The 22,712-nt window shown below is 46.9% G+C and overlaps 1 protein-coding gene across 4 annotated transcripts in view; it reads left to right on the forward strand.

Annotated features, from left to right (window-relative positions):
- The first annotated feature begins 1,742 nt into the window (after window positions 1-1,742).
- The window catches only part of PLXNA4 (plexin A4), a 695,664-nt gene continuing 674,694 nt past the window's right edge, over window positions 1,743-22,712 (forward strand). For 2 of the 4 annotated variants that reach the window (XM_063134642.1, XM_063134641.1), the window contains exons 1-2: window positions 1,852-2,924; window positions 21,255-21,437. In XM_063134642.1, the coding sequence (XP_062990712.1) occupies window positions 1,872-2,924; window positions 21,255-21,437 (1,236 nt within the window). In that variant the 5' untranslated portion in view covers window positions 1,852-1,871. Of the gene's footprint in view, window positions 2,925-21,254; window positions 21,447-22,712 lie in introns of all 4 variants that reach the window. The other 2 variants (XM_063134640.1, XM_063134643.1) reach the window with 2 other exon arrangements.

The following is a 22,712-nucleotide window of genomic DNA, read 5'->3' on the forward strand; positions in this document are numbered from 1 at the left end:
TTTCTGCACTAGTGCTCTACATGTCATGTGAAATTGCCACATTACTTTTCTTGGTCTTGGGAAGCAAGGAAAACAAGGAGGTGGGTTGGATGTAGAAATGTCAGAGAAATCCGCAATGGAATCCAATGAATTTGGATTTCTATCATTCCGACCTGTGGATCCGCAGTGAACCGGCCCTTCCTGAGTGCAGATCATTTAAAAAAAAACTTTCTGGAATTTTATGCAAATTTATTCAAACGGCTGTCCAGCTGCCTCTTGAAGGCCTCTAATGTGGGAGAGCCCACCACCTCCATAGGTCAATGGTTCCACATGTTCGTACTGCTCTAACAGTCAGGAAGTTTTTCCTGATGTCTAGCCGGAATCTGGCTTCCTATAACTTGAGCCCGTTTTTCCGTTTCCTGCACTCTGGGAGGATCGAGAACAGATCCTGGCCCTCCTCTGCGTGACAACCTTTCAAGTACTTGAAGAGTGCTATCATGTCTCCCCTCAATCTTCTCTTCTCCAGGCTTTGCACCAGTGTGAATTTGCGTAAATGTGAATTTGTGCTAATTTGGGAAATTGTAAATTGTGATTCAGTCAATGAATTGTAAGGCACCTGACGACCTAACGATTTACTAAATATGAACATCCTTAGTTGGATGTGAATATGTGGTCTGGTCCAGAGAGCCTGGGTAACTGTCCACATTCACTATTCTCTCAGCTCAGGATTCCGATCTGTAAAGTATCTCTAGCAGTGATGGATATAACTGGCTGATATCTCAGGGAAAACGTTGAGGACAAACATATTTGGTGGGATGTGGTCCCACAGGACCTCCAGAGTCTGTCTCATGGGGTTTAGAATGTACCGGACTGTTACCTCTGGCTCCTTCTGCAGATTTTTTTGGTGTTCTGTTCGGCTTGGCTCATTCTTCGGAATTCCCAAAGCACTCTATCAAGGATTGATATGGTGACGCGTCTCTCTGGATTTACTCAAGCATAATTGGCTCATCTTTCTTCCTGACACTTTTAGGAACACTCTGAACATTTCCACATAAAAGTACAGTTAGAGAAGCGTTTTTATGGTGTTTTATTTATGAAGCGTTCCTTCTGTTAGGAGCGGGTCGAGGGAGCTGGAAGGTGGGATGGTTAGGAGGGTCTGGGATATTTACGTCTGTTTGCCACAGGTAGGTGGGTGGAGCATTGAGCAGCACCTCTTGGGGAGGGGACACCAGGAGAGGGGGGGCAGCTATGGCTTCTCCTGCCATGTGCTTGTGATAGGAGTTGCACCTGTGTCAAAAAGCACACACACATGGGTCTTCATGGTATTAGACAACTGCATTTGTACAGCGTTCCTGAAGATGGTTACCTTCCTGTGTTGGACTGCAACTCCCTTAATTCCCAGCTGGCATGGCCATTGGAAGGCTGCCCTAGAAGTTGCCATGCTTAATCCAAACCCTTGTATTTTCTGCTGTTCTGACATGAGTCTGCGTGTTTGTTTATTCTGACTTGGCATCTTTTCATCCAAGGGGGCTCTTTGTGCTGGTCTTAGATGCAGAGACGGAAAGGCAAGGATTAGCTAAGAAATAAGCTTTCAGTGACGAAGGGCTGGTTCTTGAAGGGGGAAGGCATTTTCAGTAACCCATCTTCCATTTTTCCTGCTTTAGGAGAAGCTCCTCCACAGGTTCAGGCCTGCGAAACCCAGCTCCAACATCTCTCTTCTCCCCACCCCCCTGGCTTTGGGAATACAAACACTTTTGGTAACCATGTCAGGAGACATGTGGCGATGGACCTGCCTTGTCTTGCACCTTCTCCTCTGTGCTTCTGTGTTGCCTTCCGTGGTGAGGCAGCAGCCCACCCACCCAAAGAGACCGTTCCTCAACTTCACTGTGGACATGGCAGAGGTCTATTTCAACCACTTAGTGGTCGACGAAAGGAGGGGGCACATTTACTTGGGGGCTGTCAACTGGATCTACAAACTCTCGGGTGACCTGGTGGTGCAGGCTTCTCATCAGACGGGTCCGGATACTGACAACCCAAAGTGTTACCCTCCCAAGCTGGTCCAGCCTTGCAACGAACAGTTGATGTCCACAAACAACATCAACAAAATGCTCCTCATAGACTACAAAGAGAACCGGTTGATTGCCTGTGGGAGCTTATACCAGGGCATCTGTAAACTCTTGCGGCTGGATGACCTGTTCAAACTTGGGGAGCCTTTCCACAACAAGGAGCACTACCTCTCTGGAGTGAACGAGAGCGGCTCCGTTTTTGGAGTGATTATTTCTTACAACAACATGGACGACAAGCTGTTTGTGGCTACTGCTGTGGATGGTAAACCCGAGTACTTCCCCACCATCTCCAGCAGAAAGCTCCCCAAGAACTCTGAGGCTGAAGGGATGTTTGCTTACGTCTTCCATGATGAATTTGTGGCCTCCATGATCAAGATTCCGTCAGACACGTTCACCATCATCCCTGACTTTGACATATACTACATCTATGGCTTCAGCAGTGGGAATTTTGTGTACTTCTTGACCCTCCAGCCTGAGATGATTTCTCCACCTGGCTCCACCACCAAGGAGCAAGTCTACACCTCTAAGTTGGTCCGCCTGTGCAAAGAAGACACAGCCTTCAACTCCTACGTTGAGGTGCCCATTGGCTGCGAGAAGAACGGAGTGGAATACCGATTACTCCAGGCGGCCTACTTGTCAAAGGCAGGGTCCATCTTGGCCAGGTCTTTGGGTGTCAGGCCAGAAGATGACATCCTCTTCACTGTCTTCTCCAAGGGGCAAAAGAGGAAAATGAAGTCTTTGGATGAGTCAGCTCTCTGCATCTTTGTTCTGAAAAAGATCAACGACCGTATCAAGGAGAGGCTGCAATCCTGCTATAGGGGCGAAGGCACTTTGGATTTGGCCTGGCTTAAAGTGAAGGATATTCCCTGTAGCAGTGCAGTAAGTCACAATTCTAACTAGAAATGTACCTTTTTCTCTAGAGCTGAGTTCAGCCCAAATTGAGAGAGGATGGTGTTGAAAGGGGGAGGTGACATCACTTCCCCTGTTATGAGTTCTGGAGGCTGAATTTTCTAAAGGAGCTTACTGAAATTCTTGAAAGTTATGTCAAATTGCTCCTAACCCATTTTGTATTTATTTATTTATTACATTTTTATACCGCCCAATAGCCGAAGCTCTCTGGGCGGTTCACAAAAATTAAAACCATGAGGAACATAATAATAAAGCAACCAACACATTCATCACAAAAAAAGTGGGGGGGGGGAAGGTATTTTGGTGATTTCCTCTAGTTTAGATTTTCTAACCAGATTTCAAATTCTGAGGAACATTTGCTACAGGGTGGGATACAATGGTTGCCACAAAAATGGCCACTGCCAATGAGGGCTGCCATTTTTCTCCCCAATATGCCACTGAGAACAAGGCATTCTTGGAAATCCAAAATGGTTCCTGCCATCTTGAAGGTGTTTTGAATAGTTCCAGCATGGTTTTTTTTTTAAATAAATAAATAAATAAATAAATAAATAAAAATCCCTCAGTATTTGACTGTCCGGTTTGCATTTTAACTTGGGCTATGGAAGATGTTTTCAAACAAACATTTTTGGTATGAAATGGAAGGCTTTGGGTGGGTTAAATGTTTCGTGAAAACCAATGGAGCCTGGTAACTCTGACATCAGTGGGATGCTGCTGAATACCTTCCAGGTTTCAGTCAGGGAGCTATCCAAGGTGCTGAACCATATCCCCAAATGCGATCAACACTTTGGGCAGCTCCTTTAGACTTCAGACTAGAATCATAGAATCATAGAATAGCAGAGTTGGAAGGGGCCTACAAGGCCATCAAGTCCAACCCCCTGCTCAATGCAGGAATCCACCCTAAAGCATCCCTGACAGATGCTTGTCCAGCTGCCTCTTGAAGGCCTCTAGTGTGGGAGAGCCCACAACCTCCCTAGGGAACTGATTCCACCGTCGCACTTCTCTAACAGTCAGGAAGTTTTTCCTGATGTCCAGCTGGAATCTGGCTTCCATTAACTTGAGCCCATTATTCTGTGTCCTGCACTCTGGAATGATCGAACAGAGATCCTGGCCCTCCTCTGTGTGACAACCTTTTAAGTATTTGAAGAGTGCTATCATGTCTCCCCTCCATCTTCTCTTCTCCAGGCTAAACATGCCCAGTTCTTTCAGTCTCTCTTCATAGGGCTTTGTTTCTAGACCCCTGATCATCCTGGTTGCCCTCTTTTGAACACGCTCCTGAACACTAATTCTGACCGAAACCCAGAATGGATTCACCGCCCTACTGATGTCAGAGCCACCATCTTCCACTGATAAAAATAACCCCTTCCTTTGCCTCTCATTTGTGGCAGTCTTATTTCTCCACTCTGGTCCCCAGCATCGCTCAGCTCCATGTTTCATTTTGGCTACCCTCACCGTGATTTGGCTTCGGGACTAAGAATGGATGGATGTGTTAATTTCAATCTCTCTGAGAGCGTCAGGTTTTTGAGATCTGGCACGTTCTGTCCCATTTCCGCATGATCATGCACTTAAAAAGAAAAAAAAATGTCTATGGAAATTCATGTGCATTTTTTTTTGGTAATGTACACATTATTATACAGTTAGTGTGTGCGTTTTCCTACACATGTACCCACTGATGAAAGCATGTTTGTGTGCATTTTGAAAATGTATACATTTTTCTTTGTGCATTTTTCAAATATACGTATGATGCCAAGCACATTTTTTAAAATTTTGTTTTGAGGAATGCATCACAAGCTCAGAAATGTATAGATTTCTGACCACGAATTGTGTTTGGGTCCATGTTCGGTTCTGGGAGATATGCATTGGGTAAATTCATAACAAGACATCCCTGGAGTGAATTTCTCAGAAATCCTTACCCATGACGGTGCCATGTAGCCAAAACTGCTTTGCTACGTGGCATTGTCGTAAAGTGAAATCAGAGTGAGCACAGTGTTCATTTATTTTCTCTTGTTTATTAGTAATACTTAATTTGATAAAATCTATAAGCGGACAGTGTTTCCTGTCCTGACTTCGGCATTCATGCCCTTGAAGACAAAAATTGTCACTGAGTCGGAGCGGTGAGGAATGCACTGGCTATTGCTGTTAGAACCACCACGGCAGAAAAGATGGTTGAAGGCTTTATTCCTGCTCTTAGGGAACCCTTGAAGAATTGCCAACATGGACCCTCGCTCCTCCAGCCTGTGAAAGGGCCTGCAGCATCAGGGGGCTGACATCGCTTGGCCCTGTATTTAATTTTGAGTTCTCCTCCAAACATGAGAAAACTTATATGCCCCCTGCTAAAAATATTGTCGTTTCCTTCTGGACTCACCTGTTGAAACCTTGGGTACAAATTCAGCTAATGCATTCTCCCCTTTTCATCCTTTTGCGTAAGTAAAGTAGCAAATGACTTCGGAGACCATCCAGGTCTCTCCCGCCTGTTTGCACTCCCTTCCCAGAGTAATGGCTTGTTCAAGGCCATATTCAGGTTGGCAGCGTCTATCACAAAACCATCTTTGTCTGTGGCTCTAATGGAGTGCAACATGAACACACATAATTGCAGAGGAGGCATCGGGAGCAGTGCTGCGTTTTACTGCTCAGGCTGGAGTGGGGTGGGTGGGGGGCGGAAAAGAGAGAGAGAGAGAGTAAAATATGAAACCCAAACTCTGGCATCTGCAGCTCCTGTGGCAAGTTGGAACGCTTTTCCGCCGAGCCGGAGCGGCAGCTGTGACTGCTCTAGTCAAGCCAGTGAAATGAGAAGTTGGTAACTCACCCGTGCTGTGCTGTTTGCACAGCAGCTGGGAGGAAGATGCTGGGTATTGTAGCTGCCTCTGTAGCTGGAGTCATGTTGCATCTGGGCCTGCAAATCGAGCCACATAACAGAGACAGGGAGAGGGAGGCAGGGTTCCTATAGAAGAAAGTTGCCTTCAGTTTGAAAGCTCGTATCGAAATCTCAGTATGGACGATAATATAAATCCAAACTGGGGATGTATGAGGTCTTCATTTCTGTTTGCAAATCATCCCAAGATGTCGTGTTTGCACTCCTGAGCAGACGCAGAAGAATTTTCCAGGGGAGATGTCCAGAAATTCACGCAAATTGCGATTGCATTTGAAACATGCGCACTCTTCACATTTTTATGCTTTAGTCGACAGAGGGGAGAGAGTTTGCACTTGTGAAAAATACACACAGAAACATTTCCTGTTCGAAATGTGTCCGTTCCCCATTTGAATGTGTGGAAAAATAGGTGAAAAATGTAAACGGCAGTGAGGTGGGAAAAGGAAAAAAGAAGACTAAGGGGAGACATGATAGAGGTGTACAAAATGATGCCTGGTGTGGAGAATGTGGATAGGGAGACATTTTTCTCCCTCTCCCATAATACTAGAACCCAGTGGGGTCAACCCATGAAACTGATGGGTGGGACATCCGGGACAGAGAAAAGGAAGGACTTCTTCAAACGGTGCATAGTTCATCCATGGAATTCGCTACCACAAGATGTAGTGATGGCCACCAATTTGGATGGTTTCAAATAGGGCTGGGCACCCACCCCCCGATCCACCTCGGAGGCCGGTTTGGAGCTCCTGAAGCAGCCCCGGTTCGACTCAGGGGTGCTTCGGGGTTGCCCGGCCTGCCTCGGTGCTGAAGCTGAGGTGAGATTCGGGCCCTCCAAGGCGACGTGGACTTTTCTGGGTGCTGGCTGCGCAGCTGGCACCCAGAAAAGGCTCCCTTTCACCACTTACCTGCTGCCGCTGCCGCCATCCACTGTCTGCCATCCACCGTCTACCATCTGCCACCTCCATCCTTGCATCTGTTTAATATCTCTATGGCCACAAACTACAGTGGCCATAGAGGTACGAATCAGCAGAGCTCCCGCGATATCTTAAAATCGCGTGGCCTACTTCCAGTCATATGCATTGGCGGCAGTGGAAGCCGCCAGATGCAAAGCCAGCGGTGGTGGGTGGTGGATGGCAGACAGTGAGGGTGGATGGTGGTGGCAGCTGGTAAGGGACCGCCTCGGGCTGCTCCAAAGCACCGAGGCGCCCCGAAGCTTCAGAGCCAATTGGCTTCAGCTTCGGGGCGCTTCAGCTTCCCCCGAACCGCCTCAGAACTGAGTCGTGGCGGGCTGAATCAGCCCACTTCAGCTCGGATTTGGGGCCTTGGCCCAAGGCGCTGCACAGCCCTAGTTTCAAAAGGGCCATGAGACAAATTCCTGGAACAGAAGGCTATCGATGGCTACTAGTCCTGATGGCTGTGTGTTACCTCCAGTATCAGAGGCAGTACTCCTATATACACCAGTTGCTGGGGAACATGGGCAGTAGTGTGCTGTTCCTCCTGTGTCCTGCTTGTGGGTCCCTGGTCGACAGCTGTTTCACCACTGTGTGAGCAGATTGCTGGACTGAATGAACCCTAGGTCTGATCCAGCAGGGCTCTTCTTATGTTCTCATATTCTTCAAGGATGGGAGGGGGTGTTCAGTTAAGGCAGCCTTCCTCAACCTGGGGCGCTCCAGATGTGTTGGACTGCATCTCCCAGAATGCCCCAGCATTCTGGGGCTGGGGCATTCTGGGAGTTGTAGTCCAACACATCTGGAGCGCCCCAGGTTGAGGAAGGCTGAGTTAAGGCATGAGACTGTGCAAAAGAAGACATGCTGAAAAAATGATCTGCCCCTTTAACTGGCTGTTTGCCATACTTTTCCAATTTAAAGTATCACTGGGCCTTGGCTTCTTGTTTTTCCCCTTGACCCTGCTCATACAACATGTCCATTCAGGGTGGAACAGGGCCTGGGGCGGATGACTGGGGCTATTGTGTCTGAGATATTTCAGGCCAAACGCGTCTCCCCACTGCCCTCTTTAGAGCCTAGATGAAGTCTGCTTTTTATGCGATTGGGCCATCACCCCAGGGCAGAAGTTTTCTCCAGCCCTGGAAGTTGATCCTAAACAGCTTCTCTTTGCAGGTGAACTTCACCCAGAGGGGTGGGGGGAAATCAAACTTGGCCTGCCCTCTCCCCCAACTTCCCTTCTCAAACCGGAGTTTCCCCAAAGCTTTCCCTTGGCAGCTGTGAGTAATTCCTCACCCGTACGCCTCACATCCGATTGGGTTGAGTTGGGAAGGAGTTGATCTGAGATGCTGTGCCTGGCTTTGCCGCTCCAGCCCACGGCTGTTTTTTTGTGCGTGGTTCAGTAGGTTTTGTCACATGTGGCCCAACCGAGCCGTTTACATGGCACTGCTAGCCAAACCTGACCTCACATTGCCTTGCCCGTGATGTCGCTTTGCAAGTTTGCGAGCTGAAGGGGAGAGTTACGTAACAGGCTCTTCTTCGAGAAAAGCCAAAAGGAAAAGGGAAGGAAGGGAAGGGGAAAAAAAAAAAAACCCAAATGAAAGAAATGGAATGGGAAAGCCGAAAAGCTTGAAGCAAAGTATGGGAGGCCATTCACGGATGCTATTTAAAGCAGCGCTGGTCTGGGGGCTTCAACGCGGCCGGTTTTGCACAATAATCATTTTGTTCCTCAGTGTGGTAATGGGCTCAACTGGATTCCGCTTCCTTCCACCAGCCAAATCCCTCTCCAACCCAAGCCTACGACATCTGCAGGGAAGGACGGGGGCTGCGGACTGGGCTTGCCATCACAAGTTTTTTTTTTTTTTACTTTGTTAAACAGAAAGGATGCCCCGACCTCCCCTCTCAGCAGGTGCCTTTTGATATCACTGAGGGCTTTGCGGTCATGAGTATCAGGCGTTTTTTTGAGGGCGAAAAGAGCATCATTTTTTAAATTTTGTATACTTTTAATGTTTACCATTTTTAATTGTTGTAAACCGCCCAGAGAGCTTCGTCTGTGGGGCGGTATATAAATTTATTTATTTATTTATTACATTTCTATACCGCCCAATAGCCGGAACTCTCTGGGCGGTTCACAAAAATTAAAAACATTCAAAGCATAAAACAACAGTATAAAGGAAAGGAAAGGAACCTCTCGTGCAAGCACTGAGTCATTACTGACTCTTGGAGGGACGCTAGCTTTCGCTGACGTTTTCTTGGCAGGCCTTATAGCGGGGTGGTTTGACATTGCCTACCCCGGCCATTATTACCTTTCCCCCAGCTAACTGGGTACTCATTTTACCAATCTCGGGAGGATGGAAGGCTGAGTCGACCCGAGCCGGCTGCCTGAAACCAGCTTCCGCTGGGATCGAACTCACGCCGTGGGGAGAGTTTCAGCTGCAGAAACTGCTGCTTTACCGCTCTGCGCCACATACTATAAAATACAATCTAAAAGCTCAACCAGATCAAAACAGCAGCAATGCAAAATTACAAATTTAAAACACCAAGTTAAAATTTATTTATAGACCGTTAAAATGCTGGGAGAATAAAAAGGTCTTCACCTGGTGTCTAAAAGCATATAATGTAGGTGCCAAGCGAACCTCCTTAGGGAGCTCATTCCACAGCCGGGGTGCCACAGAAGAGAAGGCCCTCCTCCTGGTAGCCACCTGCCTCACTTCCTTTGGCAGGGGCTCGCGGGGAAGGACCCCTGAGGATGACCTTAGGGTCTGGGTAGGTACATACGGGAGGAGGCGTTCCTTCAGATAGCCTGGCCCCAAGCCGTTTAGGGCTTTAAATGTTAATACCAGCACTTTGAATCGGGTCTGGACCTGGACTGGCAGCCAATGAAGCTGGAAAAGGACTGGTGTAATGTGGTCTCGTCGGCCAGTCTCTGTTAGTAAACGTGCTGCCCTGTTTTGTACCAGTTGAAGTTTCCGTACCAGTAAATGTAATAAAATAAATAAATAAATAAATAAATCACCACTACAGCTGAGTGTCCCCAATCTAATGATACCAGGAGCTAGCAAATGCCTCCCCGCCCCGCACGCTTGCCATTGGCAGGTTTAGTTTTGAAACTCCGGCTCTGCCAGACTTTGTGCTAAGCCTCAGAGATGCTCATACATCCGCGTTCTTGCTGGGTTCCAACCCTGGGTTCTAATCCTACCTTGCCATCTGTCTTTATTGATTGATTGATTGATTGATTGATTGATTGCATTTATATACCGCCCCATAGATGAAGCTCTCTGGGCGGTTTTCAAAAGTTAAAAACAATGAACATTAAAAACAGATATACAAAATTTTAAACCACCAAAAGTATATAAAAAGAACAATATCCATTTAAAACAACTATTCTCAGGTCAGTTAAAAACTCAGCATATGCTGTTAAATGCCTGGGAGAAGGGAAAAGTCTTGGCCTGGTGCTGAAATGTTGGCGCCAGATCTCTCGTCGGGGAGATCATTCCATAATTGAGGGGCCACCACTGAGAAGGCCCTCTCCCCTGTTGCCATCTGTCATCATCTCAAGTAGAAAGAACGCACCAATTAAGCTAGCTGTTTCTGCACCTTCCATTTGGCAATCATGCATTCTCATGCATGTGAACAAACATGCAAAGTACCATAGAATCATAGAATAGTAGAGTTGGAAGGAGCCTATAAGGCCATCGAGTCCAACCCCCTGCTCAACGCAGAAATCCACCTTAAAGCATCCCTGACAGATGGTTGTCCAGCTGCCTCTTGAAGGCTTCTAGTGTGGGAGAGCCCACCACCTCCCTAGGTAACTGGTTCCATTGTCGTACTGCTCTAACAGTCAGTAAGATCTTCCTGATGTCCAGCTGGAATCTGGCTTCCTTTAACTTGAGCCCGTTATTCCGTGTCCTGCATTCTGAGATGATCCGAGAAGAGATCCTGGCCCTCCTCTGTGTGACAACCTTTCAAGTATTTGAAGTAACAGTTTGGGAAACCCCTTTCTTAGAAAAATTGTAGACCTGCCTTTACAGATAAGGGTCCTGAAAGTATCGTGCAACTTTCCATTGATGGAGAAACATGTGTAGAAATGTCAGAGAAGGTTTCACAAATAATAGAGATCCCACATTCCTTCTTAGGGTGCCACATATTGGGAATGTTTTGGGTGTGAGATCACTTGGGGTGAATGGGAATACAATGCATACCACCCACTGAAGACTGCATGTACCTACTTAGGAGTAAATCCCATTGAAAACAATGAGGTTTAGTTCTGATTAAACATGGTTAGGATCAGACATTTATGGCACCTTCCAATACATGTTTACTCAGGAGTAAGTCCCCCTGAGTTCAGTGAGACTTACTTCGAATTAAGCATGCATAAGGCTGCTACCATAACTCATTAGCAGCCCAAGAGATGTTGCTTCATTACAGCATTTAACCTGCCATCTCAATTTAACTAATTGCTGTTTGCCAATTGCCCTGGGATCTTTGGGCCAAGACGCTCCAAAAATGCCAAGCACAATATTCTCTGTTGTCGTTTCTCAGTTTTATCAAAATATTGTTGTCGCACGCGCTCTGGCGCTTTGGAGCCTGAGTTTCAATTTTGCCTGCAAAACAAAATAATAATTATGCTAATTGCTCTTCGGCAGAGGCTGTCCTGGTGCCAGGTTTTCCGATGCACCTGGGCTCTCCTTGAGGTGTGCGCATTTCAATAGGATGGATCAGGAATGGTGGTGGATATTAAAGGGAGCTGAAATCTGAAGTTAGGATTGCAGATTCGACTGCCACAGTGCAACATTTCACGGCGCTGGAGGCTAGCTGGTGGCTCCGATGTCAGTGGGGCGGTGAATCCACTCCAGGGTTTAGTTAGAACCAGTCGAGAACCCCGAAGGAGCTCTGCAAGGTCCAGGAAGTGAAAAAAGCAGCCTACTCATCAAGTAGCACCAAGCAAAGTGTGAGCTGCACCAGGGGTCGCATTTGCCCAGATTCTCCAAACCTGACGAATACCTTGCCTTCGATTTCCGTGAGCGCTTGCGAGAGCTGCTCAATTTGTGCACACAAGAAAATTGTGCAAATCGAATTCTGTCGAATGGGGAAGTCGCACCAAAAGTTGAGTATTTTTCGAAGTTGCACAACCTTCCCCCATCAACTGAAACAGGAAACTGTGGGTTTTAAAAAACTGTTTCCCCAACACCCCCCTTGAAATTTGCACAATGCAAGCACGTTCGAAAATTTGCTAATGTTTTTCGGAGGGCACGTTCTCTTGCTCCTGCTCATAGAATAGCAGAGTTGGAAGGGGCCTATAAGGCCATCGAGTCCAACCCCCTGCTCAATGCAGGAATCCACCCTAAAGCATCCCTGACAGAGGGTTGTCCAGCTGCCTCTTGAAGGCCTCTAGTGTGGGAGAGCCCACAACCTCCCTAGGTAACTGATTCCATTGTCGTACTGCTCTAACAGTCAGGAAGTTTTTCCTGATGTCCAGCTGGAATCTGGCTTCCTTTAACTTGAGCCCATTATTCTGTGTCCTGCACTCTGGGAGGATCGAGAAGAGATCCTGGCCCTCCTCTGTGTGACAACCTTTTAAGTATTTGAAGAGTGCTATCATGTTTAGCAGTAGGCAAACTCACCTGGGTCTGACATGTCAAACGCTCCTCCCGCCCCCTCCCCATTCACCCCTGTTCACTCAATGGAGGCTCCAGAAATCGTGCCAAAGTCCCGTTTATGCAGTGTGTGGAATCATGCAATTCCCAGCGCCTCCATTGTTGCATACAATGAAGACTCCGGACACAGGCTGACAGCTCCTGGGTGCTCAATGGGCTGCACGGGGTCTTGACCCCGTGGGTCCACAAATATGGCGTAGGCATCCAACTGGGTCCGGGGATGGTTGCAGAGATGACCGTTGGACTCCCAGACCCGGTCGGGAAAGGTGGGGCAAGGCAGAAGAGTGGGGCCTAGGAGACCTGCAGTTTACAAGAGGGATGTAGGGTTTTCCATTCAGAGAAGATCTCAGATTCAAGAGTCTCTGGTCAGGGCCAGCATCAAAAGGCAGCATGGTCGGGCCCTTGACAAGGGCCTGCACCCCAGGAGGGAGCTCATAGACAAAAGACCCCCTGGACCCATTTCTCCTCCTCATGACTGCAACCTCCTTGTTCCTCCATCTGTCACCCTTGTCTTAACAAGGGTGGTGGTGAGGAGTAAGGTAGGTTGACCTTATGGAAAGGAGGACAGGGCTCCTGTCTCTTTAACAGTTGCATAGAAAAGGGAATTTCAATAGGTGTCGTTTGTATGCACGCAGCGCCTGGTGAAATTCCCTCTTCATCGCAACAGTGAAAGCTGCAGCAGCCCTGCCCTGTGTGACCAGATACAAAAGAGGGCAGGGCTCCTGCAGCTTTCACTGTTGCTATGAAGAGGGAATTTCACCAGGCGCTGCGTGCATACAAATGAAACCTGGTGAAATTCCCTTTTCTATGCAACTGTTAAAGAGATAGGAGCCCTGTCCTCCTTTCCATAGGGTCAGTCGATGCCACTGCCTGCCCGCCCCCAGGCCCCCTGCATAACAAGCAAGCAGCCGAGAAAGGGGATTGCCACGACACAGGCTCTGAACACCAGACCCGGCCGCGGCTTCTCCCTGCTCAAGCCAAGCACCACCGCTTGATACGCCTGAGGCAAGGGATAAAAACCACCTTCCTCCAAACTATGTGGAGAAAGGGGTTAAATGGAGAAGGATTTAAATATATAAAATAAAACACTGTGAGTTATATGTGTTGAGGTGAACGATTGTCAGAGTGGGTGTTAAATGAGTAAACTTTAGATGATAAATGCCAAACAGACACGTGGGATTTTTGTGGTAGTTAAAAACAAAACAATCAAAAATTATTTTTAAAAGTTCACAGGCTTTGTTTCAAATAAAACATTTAAAACCCTTTTTGAAACCTTTCATCCAATCCTTTCACTCATTCACATACGCACTTTCCTTTTTCTCACACAATCAATCTTGAACTTTCTTTATTATCAGTATTGATTAATATACATCAACTACGTGCACACCACACTCCAAAGACACCACTCTCTACACTGAACCTCAAATTTCCCAGAACTTAAGTACTCTAAACACAGAGAGCACTAAAGACTCTAAGAGTACCCCAAAATCCCCCTCAATCCCCTCAGTCGTTCCCTTATATATCACTCCTCCCCCTCCCCAGACGTCCTAACTCCGCCCACTCAGGCCAACATTCTAAACTCACCACAGACTTACAAACTGCAGACATACATTTCAGAACTGACTTGTGGGGTGTAACACCACAGGGATCTCTCAGGCTTCGAGGGCAGGCAAGGCATCAAATCAGGGCCTCCCTTTTCCTCCTCCTCGGTCTGCATGACCCAGGAAGCAGCTCGGTAGAACGGTGGGATGCCGGATGCCAGATAAACTGGAGCCTACGCCTGAAGCAGGGGCTGTATCACGCCTGAGCTGTCCTTTCAGCATCTGCTTTAAACATACCTCTCCAGATAATTGTGATCACGGCCAAATCCACATTTTGGGAGAAATCCTAGCTAAAGGATTAGCACTGCCTCCTGCTGTTCCTCCTCACTTTCGCTTTGGCAGGGGATCTGCTTCGCTGGGCCTCTTGGCCGGAGAGATGTTCACAGCGTCCAATGGACACCCTGCCTAAGGGGACACCGGCCAGCCGGAAATCTGTAATCAGCTCTCTTTATGCCTGCAGCTGGTGGTGCTTGGCTGCTCAGGAAATGGTAATTGGTTCATCTAGCCGGTGTGGTACTTTGGGTGTGCCTCCATCGAAATATGTAGCTGAACCTGAACTAGGGGTGTCGGAGGAATCCATCCAGGAGGTGAAGCTGGACAAACTTAAGTCAGCTCGCCCCCTGACTTTCCCGTGAGCTGGCCTTTCTCCATTGAGCTGGGGGTTGGACTCGATGGCCTTATAGGCCCCTTCCAAATCTACTAGTCTATGATTCTATGAGCTGGACCAGATTGTGGATTTCCGTGTGTGTGTGTTATTTGTGTAAACTAGGAGGGGATCTACACTAGTATATGAAACGTTGTTTTCACATGCATTGAATGTTTTATTCTTGAACGATTTAAAACGTAGCTGGTTTTAAAACGTTTACTTACGTTTTCTCTTTCCGTGGGAATGCGTTCCTTTTGGCCGCACTAAGAAAATACATCTGTTTCTTCTACTTGCCCATCTGCAAATTTCCCCTCCCACTTCCTCTTCTCTCTGCTTCAATTGCCTCTCTTCTGTATTATGCACCTGCGTTTAGAATTCAAACAGTTTGGGCGGGATTGTATTACTTTCACTTTAGATGAGCCTTCCCCAACCTGGTGCTTTCCTGAACTTTTGGACCACACAACTCCCAGCATTCCTCACCATTGGCTCTGCTACGTAGGGCTGATGGGAGTTGAAGTCCAAGGCTTCGCAGAAAAAAACGGCTCCAACTTTGGGCGCAGAAATTAAATAAACACGCCCCCCAGGAATGTGATTGGCTAATTAAGAAGTAAAGGAGAGCTAATTAATATGGCGAAATCAGCCGCATCATAACAAATACAACGAGCTATTTCAGAAAACAAAATAAAAAACAGAGAAAAGACCTCAATAAAACATCAAAACCTGAACGTCATGTGGCGTAATACTATGAAATGCACACTTAAAACCGGTAAGACACATTCTAACTAGACTAGTGTAGATTCCCTCCTGGGTGACCCTATGGAAAGGAGGAGTGGGCTCCTGTATCTTTAACAGTTGTATTGAAAAGGAAATTTCAGCAGGTGTCATTTGTATATATGGAGAACCTGGTGAAATTTCCTCTTCATCACAACAGTTAAAGCTGTAGGAGCTATACTAGAGTGACCAGATTTCAAAGAGGGCAGGGCACCTGCAGCTTTAACTGTTCTGATGAAGGACTATAAGGGAGACATTTATTTGTATTTGGGACCTCAATGTTATTTGTATTAGTGAGTTCTAGTCTTCCTCTGGAGAGGATCCCTCCATAGAATCATAGAATAGCAGAGTTGGAAGGGGCCTACAAGGCCATCGAGTCCAACCCCCTGCTCAATGCAGGAATCCACCCTAAAGCATCCCTGACAGATGGTTGTCCAGCTGCCATAAGAACATAAGAAGTGCCCTGCTGGATTAATTGAGGTGGATTAATTAGGGTGACCCTATGGAAAGGAGGAGTGGGCTCCTGTATCTTTAACAGTTGTATTGAAAAGGGAATTTCAGCAGCTGTCATTTGTATATATGAAGAACCTGGTGAAATTTCCTCTTCATCACAACAGTCAAAGCTGCAGGAGCCCTGCCCTCTTTAGTATCTGGTCACTAGTATAGCTCCTGCAGCTTTAACTATTGTGATGAAGAGGGAATTTCCCCAGGTTCCCCATATATACAAATGACACCTGCTGAAATTCCCGTTTCTATGTAACTGTCAAAGATACAGGAGCCCTGCCCTCCTTTTCTTACGGTCACCGTATGTAAACCATTTTGCACAACTTACGCAAATTTCAGCCATAATTTGTGTAAATCACACAAATCGCAGCTGCAAATTGTTTTATACGCAAACCAAAATAAAGACGGAAAACGTTTCCATATTTTAGGGGAAAACACACACGTCTGGCTAGGTTTGTAAATGCAAGCCCACATCAGGAGCATTGCAAGAATCCATCAGGCTACAAAAGGGATGGATTTTTCAGCCACGGACATCCCTAACCCTAAACTGACATGGGTGCAATTTACAACTTGTAGATCACAAGCTCAATATGAGCCAACGGTGTGATGGGGCTGCAAGAAAGGCCAATGCTATTTTGGGCTGCATTAATAGAAGTATAGCTTCCAAATTGCGCAAGGTACTGGTTCCGCTCTATTTGCAACTGGTTAGGCCTCATCTAGAGTATTGCGTCCAGTTCTGGGCACCACAATTCAAGAAGGATGCAGACAAGCTGGAGCGTGTTCAGAGGAGGGCGACCAGGATGATCAGGGGTCTGGGGAAAAAAGGCCTATAAGGAGAGACTGAAAGAACTGGGCATGTTTAGCCTGGAGAAGAGAAGATGGAGGGGAGACATGATAGCGCTCTTAAAATACATAAAAGGTTGTCACACAGAGGAGGGCCAGGATCTCTTCTCGATCCTCCCAGAGTGCAGGACACAGAATAACGGGCTCAAGGTACAGGAAACCAGATTCTGCCTGGACATCAGGAAAAACTTCCTGACTGTTAGAGCAGTACGACAATGGAACCAGTTACCTAGGTAGGTTGTGGGCTCTCCCACACTAGAGGCCTTCAAGAGGCAGCTAGACAGCCATCTGTCAGGTATGCTTTTAAAGTGGATTCCTGCATTGAGCAGGGGGTTGTACTTGATGGCCTCATAGGCCCCTTCCAAGTCTAGTATTCTATGGTTCTATGAAGCCAAAATAATATCAGCCGCCTGCACCATAAGGGAGTAGGAGAGGAGGAGTTGAGTGCAGAAGCATTTGAGGAACCCAAAGCTCAGTTGGAGCTCGGGCAGCTCTGGTATGTTGCAGGCTAGCCATGGTGGACAACTAGAATAATGAAATGCCCCTGAGTGCGTGCAGAGTTCTCCCCCACAAAAAAACCCACGTGATAACTACAGTGAGCCTCTCACACGTTGGGGATAAGCCAAGAGGGCTGGAAGCTGTCAGCACATGGAACTGAATGTGCCTGACAGTTAGCGCATAGTCTAACTGCAGCCCCATCCCACAGGTACCCTCTTCCAAGCAGATCTCCAGTGCGATAATGGAAGTTAGACGGGGAGTTGGCGTTCGGAGTTGCATGGTAATTGCACACCGCATGTCATTCGTGCAAGTGCCACAATGGTTACTGTGCAATTACATGCCGCTATGTACAAGCGACAATGCAGTTACCGCCACTTTACCAATTACGGGGGAATTGCAACCACGAAGCTAAGAGGTTTTTCACTCAGATGTAATTTGGGCAAGAACAGAAGAGAGAATGAAGTTGCTCAAATTTACTGGGACTTGCCTCACCGGCTGCTCAGACTTCTATTATTTTATTATTATTATTTTTCGTGACAGATCAAGGATTGGTGTCAGGTTTCCAGAGCACTCTAGAATCCTAATGTGCCACGGACTTCACCGCCTGGTTTGGCTACCCCCACACCTCCTGGCACGTGGCTTCAGGCAATCATATAGCATGTACCAGGCATCATAAAATGTGTAATTTCCTGGAGGGAAGGCTGCATTTCTTATAGACCCAAGGTTTCCTACCTGGGGCTCCAAGCAGCATTTCATGAGTCAAAGTAAAGTGAGCATTATTTACTTCGGCAAAGTTTCACAAGTTAAGGTGACCATATGGAAAGGAAGACCAGGCTTCTGTACCTTTAACAGTTGTATAGAAAAGGGAATTTCTGCAGAGGTAATTTGTACGCATGCAGTACCTGGCGAAATTCCCTCTTCATCACAACAGTTAAAACTGCCCTCTTTTGTGTGACCAGATACAACTGTTAAAGATATTGGGGCCCTGTCCTCCTTTGCATATGGTCACTCTCCCCCAAGTGTACGTAAAAACTCATCTGATACATTTGCTTCAAAGTGCCACCAATTGGACAAGCATCTGTCAAGGATGCTTTAGGGTGGATTCCTGCATTGAGCAGGGGGTTGGACTCGATGGCCTTGTAGGCCCCTTCCAGGTCTTCTGAGAAAGGGTGACCATATGGAAAGGAGGACCAGGCTCCTCTATCTTTAACAGTTGTATAGAAAAATGAATTTCAGCCGGTGTCATTTGTATGCATGAAGCACCAGGTGGAACCCCCTCTTCATCACAACAGTTAAAGCTGCAGGAGCTCTGCCCTCTTGTGTATCTGGTCAATCTAGTATAGTTCCTGCAGCTTTAACTGGAGCCAATGTGCCAACACTGGCAGTGTACCCAGCATGAGTTCTTGGAGAGATGTGGGTTGTTGGAGGCTCCAGGCTAGAGGCCAGCCCTTTCAGGCTTTTGATTTTGAAGGAAGGGCTGGGGTTTTGTAAGAAGGGCTCCACAATTCAAGAAGGATGCAGACAAGCTGGAGCATGTTCAGAGGAGGGCAACCAGGATGATCAGCACTCTTCAAATACTTAAAAGGTTGTCACACAGAGGAGGGCCAGGAGCTCTTCTCGATCCTCCCAGAGTGCAGGACACGGAATAACGGGCTCAAGTTAAAGGAAGCCAGATTCCAGCTGGACATCAGGAAAAAGTTCCTGACTGTTAGAGCAGTACGACAATGGAATCAGTTACCTAGGGAGGTTGTGGGCCACACTAGAGGCCTTCAAGAGGCAGCTGGACAACCACCTGTCAGGGATGCTTTAGGGTGGATTCCTGCATTGAGCAGGGGGTTGGACTCGATGGCCTTGTAGGCCCCTTCCAACTCTGCTATTCTATGATTCTATGATATGAGTCTGAGGAGAGGCTTGTGGTCTGAAGCCTAAAAGGACTCAGGCCTTGTTGGAGCAAGCTGCCATAATTTGCACAAATTCCTCAGAAATTTGCATGGATAGCCTAAGAATGTTCTTGGAGTTTGAGGGAAAGCTTGCAGCTTAGCTCACAAACACGAATCGAGTCGTAAATACTTACAAAGCCTATGACTTTTCTGATCTGCCCCGTCCTGTCTGTCTGGGCTGTCTTCTTGGAAACAAAGTTGGCTTGGGGCCTTGATTACAAATGTGAAGAGTTGTGGGTGGGGAAAACTGGACAAATATTTGGGGGGGGGGAGGGAAGGTAGAGGGGAGGGGGAGAACAAATTGAAAAACAGAAAACAAAGCCTTTCTCCCATTTTTCCCCAAGGGAGTTATGGAAAATCTGGGAGAAAGTGCCCCCTCCCCATCTTCCCCTGAAGCCTTCATATCCTAGTCCTGATAGTTAAGTACTTAAGAAGAGCTGTGCTGGATCAGACCAGGGGTCCATCCTGCCTAGCATTCTGTACAACCGTGGCCAAAGTTGTCTATGGGAAACTCACAAGGAGGACATGAGTGCAATGGTTTGTCTGTCTCGTCCCTCAGTTAGACACCTTGGCTTGCCTCTTTCACTTGAGAAGATCCACACAGACCAGTCTCCACCCTATTATTGCTTGACAACCAGAGGAATAGATCTTGCAAGGAAGCACCAGGCTTCTCCAAGGCATGAGAACGAAGCTGAACAGCTTGTATTCTGGTAGGCATGGTGGAGGAGTTCAGTCGTTGCTAATTCCTCTGTGAGTTACCTTGCTCGGCACTCCTTCAGAGTAATGCGTGGATCGGAAAGCACTTTTGAGTTTTTTGAGCTGAGCTAGCAAAAGGCTGCCTTGGGAAATTGCAGTGGTGTTGCTGCGGCTTTGGGGAACTGATGCTCTGTTAGGAGTCTCATGCCGTGTTATGTGAATTATTAGTTGCTAGATATAGAACACTGTAAAGGAAAACAGAGGATAGAGATGGGTGAATCTAATTCCAGGCTGGGTCACATTCATATTATTTTACCTAAGTCCCATTGCAATTATGCATTAATCTTCAGATATTTTTTTTTTAAAAAATCCTCACAAAAATCTTTATTTAAAAACATATTTTCCTAAGTTTAGTTGTGAACGGTGTTGCCAGTTCCGTTGGGTTTTGAAAAGTGCAAATCTGGTGAATAGCCAAGTTCCCTCTCATTGCTCAAATTCACTCTGCACTTATAGAATCATAGAATCATAGAACAGCAGAGTTGGAAGGGGCCTACAAGGCCATCGAGTCCAACCCCCTGCTCAATGCAGGCATCCACCCTAAAGCATCCCTGACAGATGGTTGTCCAGCTGCTTCTTGAAGGCCTCCAGTGTGGGAGAGCCCACCACCTCCCTAGGTAACGGATTCCATTGTCGTACTGCTCTAACAGACAGGAAGTTTTTCCTGATGTCCAGCCAGAATCTGGCTTCCTGTAACTTGAGCCCGTTATTCTGTGTCCTGCATTCTGGGATGATCGAGAACAGATCCTGGCCCTCCTCTGTGTGACAACCTTTCAGGTATTTGAAGAGTGCTATCATGTCTCCCCTCAAACTTCTCTTTTCCAGGCTAAACAGGCCCAGTTCTTTCAGTCTCTCCTCATAGGGCTTTGTTTCCAGACCCCTGATCATCCTGGTTGCCCTCCTCTGAACACACTCCAGCTTGTCTGCATCCTTCTCTTTCTCTTCTCTGGAGTCCTTCAGGCAGGTAGATTTTTAAGGTAACTTCCACAGTGTGGTTTTGGAGAAAAGCTACCCTGATGTGCTATTAGTGGTCAACAGTTCCAGTTATTCACCTTCAACTTGTCGATGATTTGAGAACCTAGAACATGGGTGGGCAACTTGTGGCCCTCCAAGGTATTTTGGCTTTTAACTCCCAACATCCCTAGCCAACATAGCCAATAGTGAAGCCTGACAGGACTTGTGGGCGAAAACATCTGGAGAGCTAAAAGTTGCCCATTCCTGACCTCGAAAGTAGTCTAGTTGGATCCATAATTCCAATTCCTCCTCTTGTGTTGTTGTTACAGCTGTTAACAATTGATGATAATTTCTGTGGCCTGGATATGAACGCCCCACTCGGAGTATCTGAAATGGTGAGAGGTCTCCCCATCTTCACAGAAGACCAGGACAGGATGACCTCCGTCATTGCTTACGTCTATAAGAACCACTCGTTGGCTTTTGTGGGCACGAAAAGCGGCAAGCTGAAAAAGGTAGGCCTGGTTTTCCTTAACTTGATGTGGCTTTTAGTGAAGAATCCATGTCCGTTGGTACAGCAGGACAGAAGTATGGATCCTCTGTTTTCTGAGAATCGTATTTTTTTCTGAGATTTGGCTGATGTGAGTACAGCGTGACTGTCTATGAACTACGCCAACACAAGTGATCTTCACAGCCCTGTGATGTGTTGAGGGGCATTTGGAATTGGGCTAAAAATGATTTCTGAAAAGCAACGTATGCTTTGCATGACATTGAGGTTTGACGGGCAGGAATCTCAGAGCTGAATCCACCATGGAGTTTACCAGAGGCTGTGTGGATGGAGAGCAGTTTTTTCTCCCTCATTCTTTACATTGTATGAAAAAGACGTTGTTTTTAAGTGGTGTCAAGTGCTATATTTGCCACCGACAAATTCCAGGGGTGTAGCCATGTTAGTCTGTTGCAGCAAAAGGCACCTAAAAGCAAATCAAGAATTCTGTGGTCCCGTCAAGACTAAACAAATTATTTGTAACGTACGCTCTTTCGGGCACAGAGCACACATCACACATCAGCAGATGCATGGTCAGGCCCACAAAACTGTATTTATTTGTCAGTCTTGAAAGAGTTACAGAACTCCTGGGAGTTTGGATTCACTGGGAGGCCACCATGGGTTCTATATAAATACATCCCCTCCACCCGAGGGCCTGATATCCCTTGAGCATCAGCCAAGAGAACAGGAAGTTCACCCTTGGCTTCGTGGTGGTTTTCCTCTTTTATAGCACTTTCAATTTATCGTCTGGGGCCATCAGAATTTTATTCTGGAGCCAAAGCTGAGGCCAAAAGAGGCATTTAACTCTGGTTTTTTTTTGGCAGGTATTTTAATTGTCTCTCATCAGATCCATTGAAGGTGACCTTCTAGCGGAGAGAGATTGGCTCAGCGTGTTGTGTGTGATAGCTTCACTGGCTACTCACGTATTCTGTTCTTGTTAATGGAGGGACATTCTTTGTGATGGAGTGTTGTACACGTCTTAATATTGAAGTATTCTAGTGGTGAGTTAGTGATTGTCTAGGGAGGCTAGATAGAGGGCATTGGGACGTCAGACTGGATTCTTGATACTCACCATGACATAACTTAGACGGTTTCTGATGTTGCCTGCTCTCTGTGAACAGGGATGTTCACAGCTTCTTGTGGTTGAATTGGTCCTCTCTGGATTTTTGCCTGTCATGATGATGAGGATTTCAACAGCGCTGTTTAGGGTGCAAACCTACATGTATTTAGACAGAAAAAGGCATAT

This window comes from Elgaria multicarinata, chromosome 9 (genome assembly GCF_023053635.1).
Source record: "Elgaria multicarinata webbii isolate HBS135686 ecotype San Diego chromosome 9, rElgMul1.1.pri, whole genome shotgun sequence".
In the NCBI taxonomy this organism is placed as follows: domain Eukaryota; kingdom Metazoa; phylum Chordata; class Lepidosauria; order Squamata; family Anguidae; genus Elgaria; species Elgaria multicarinata.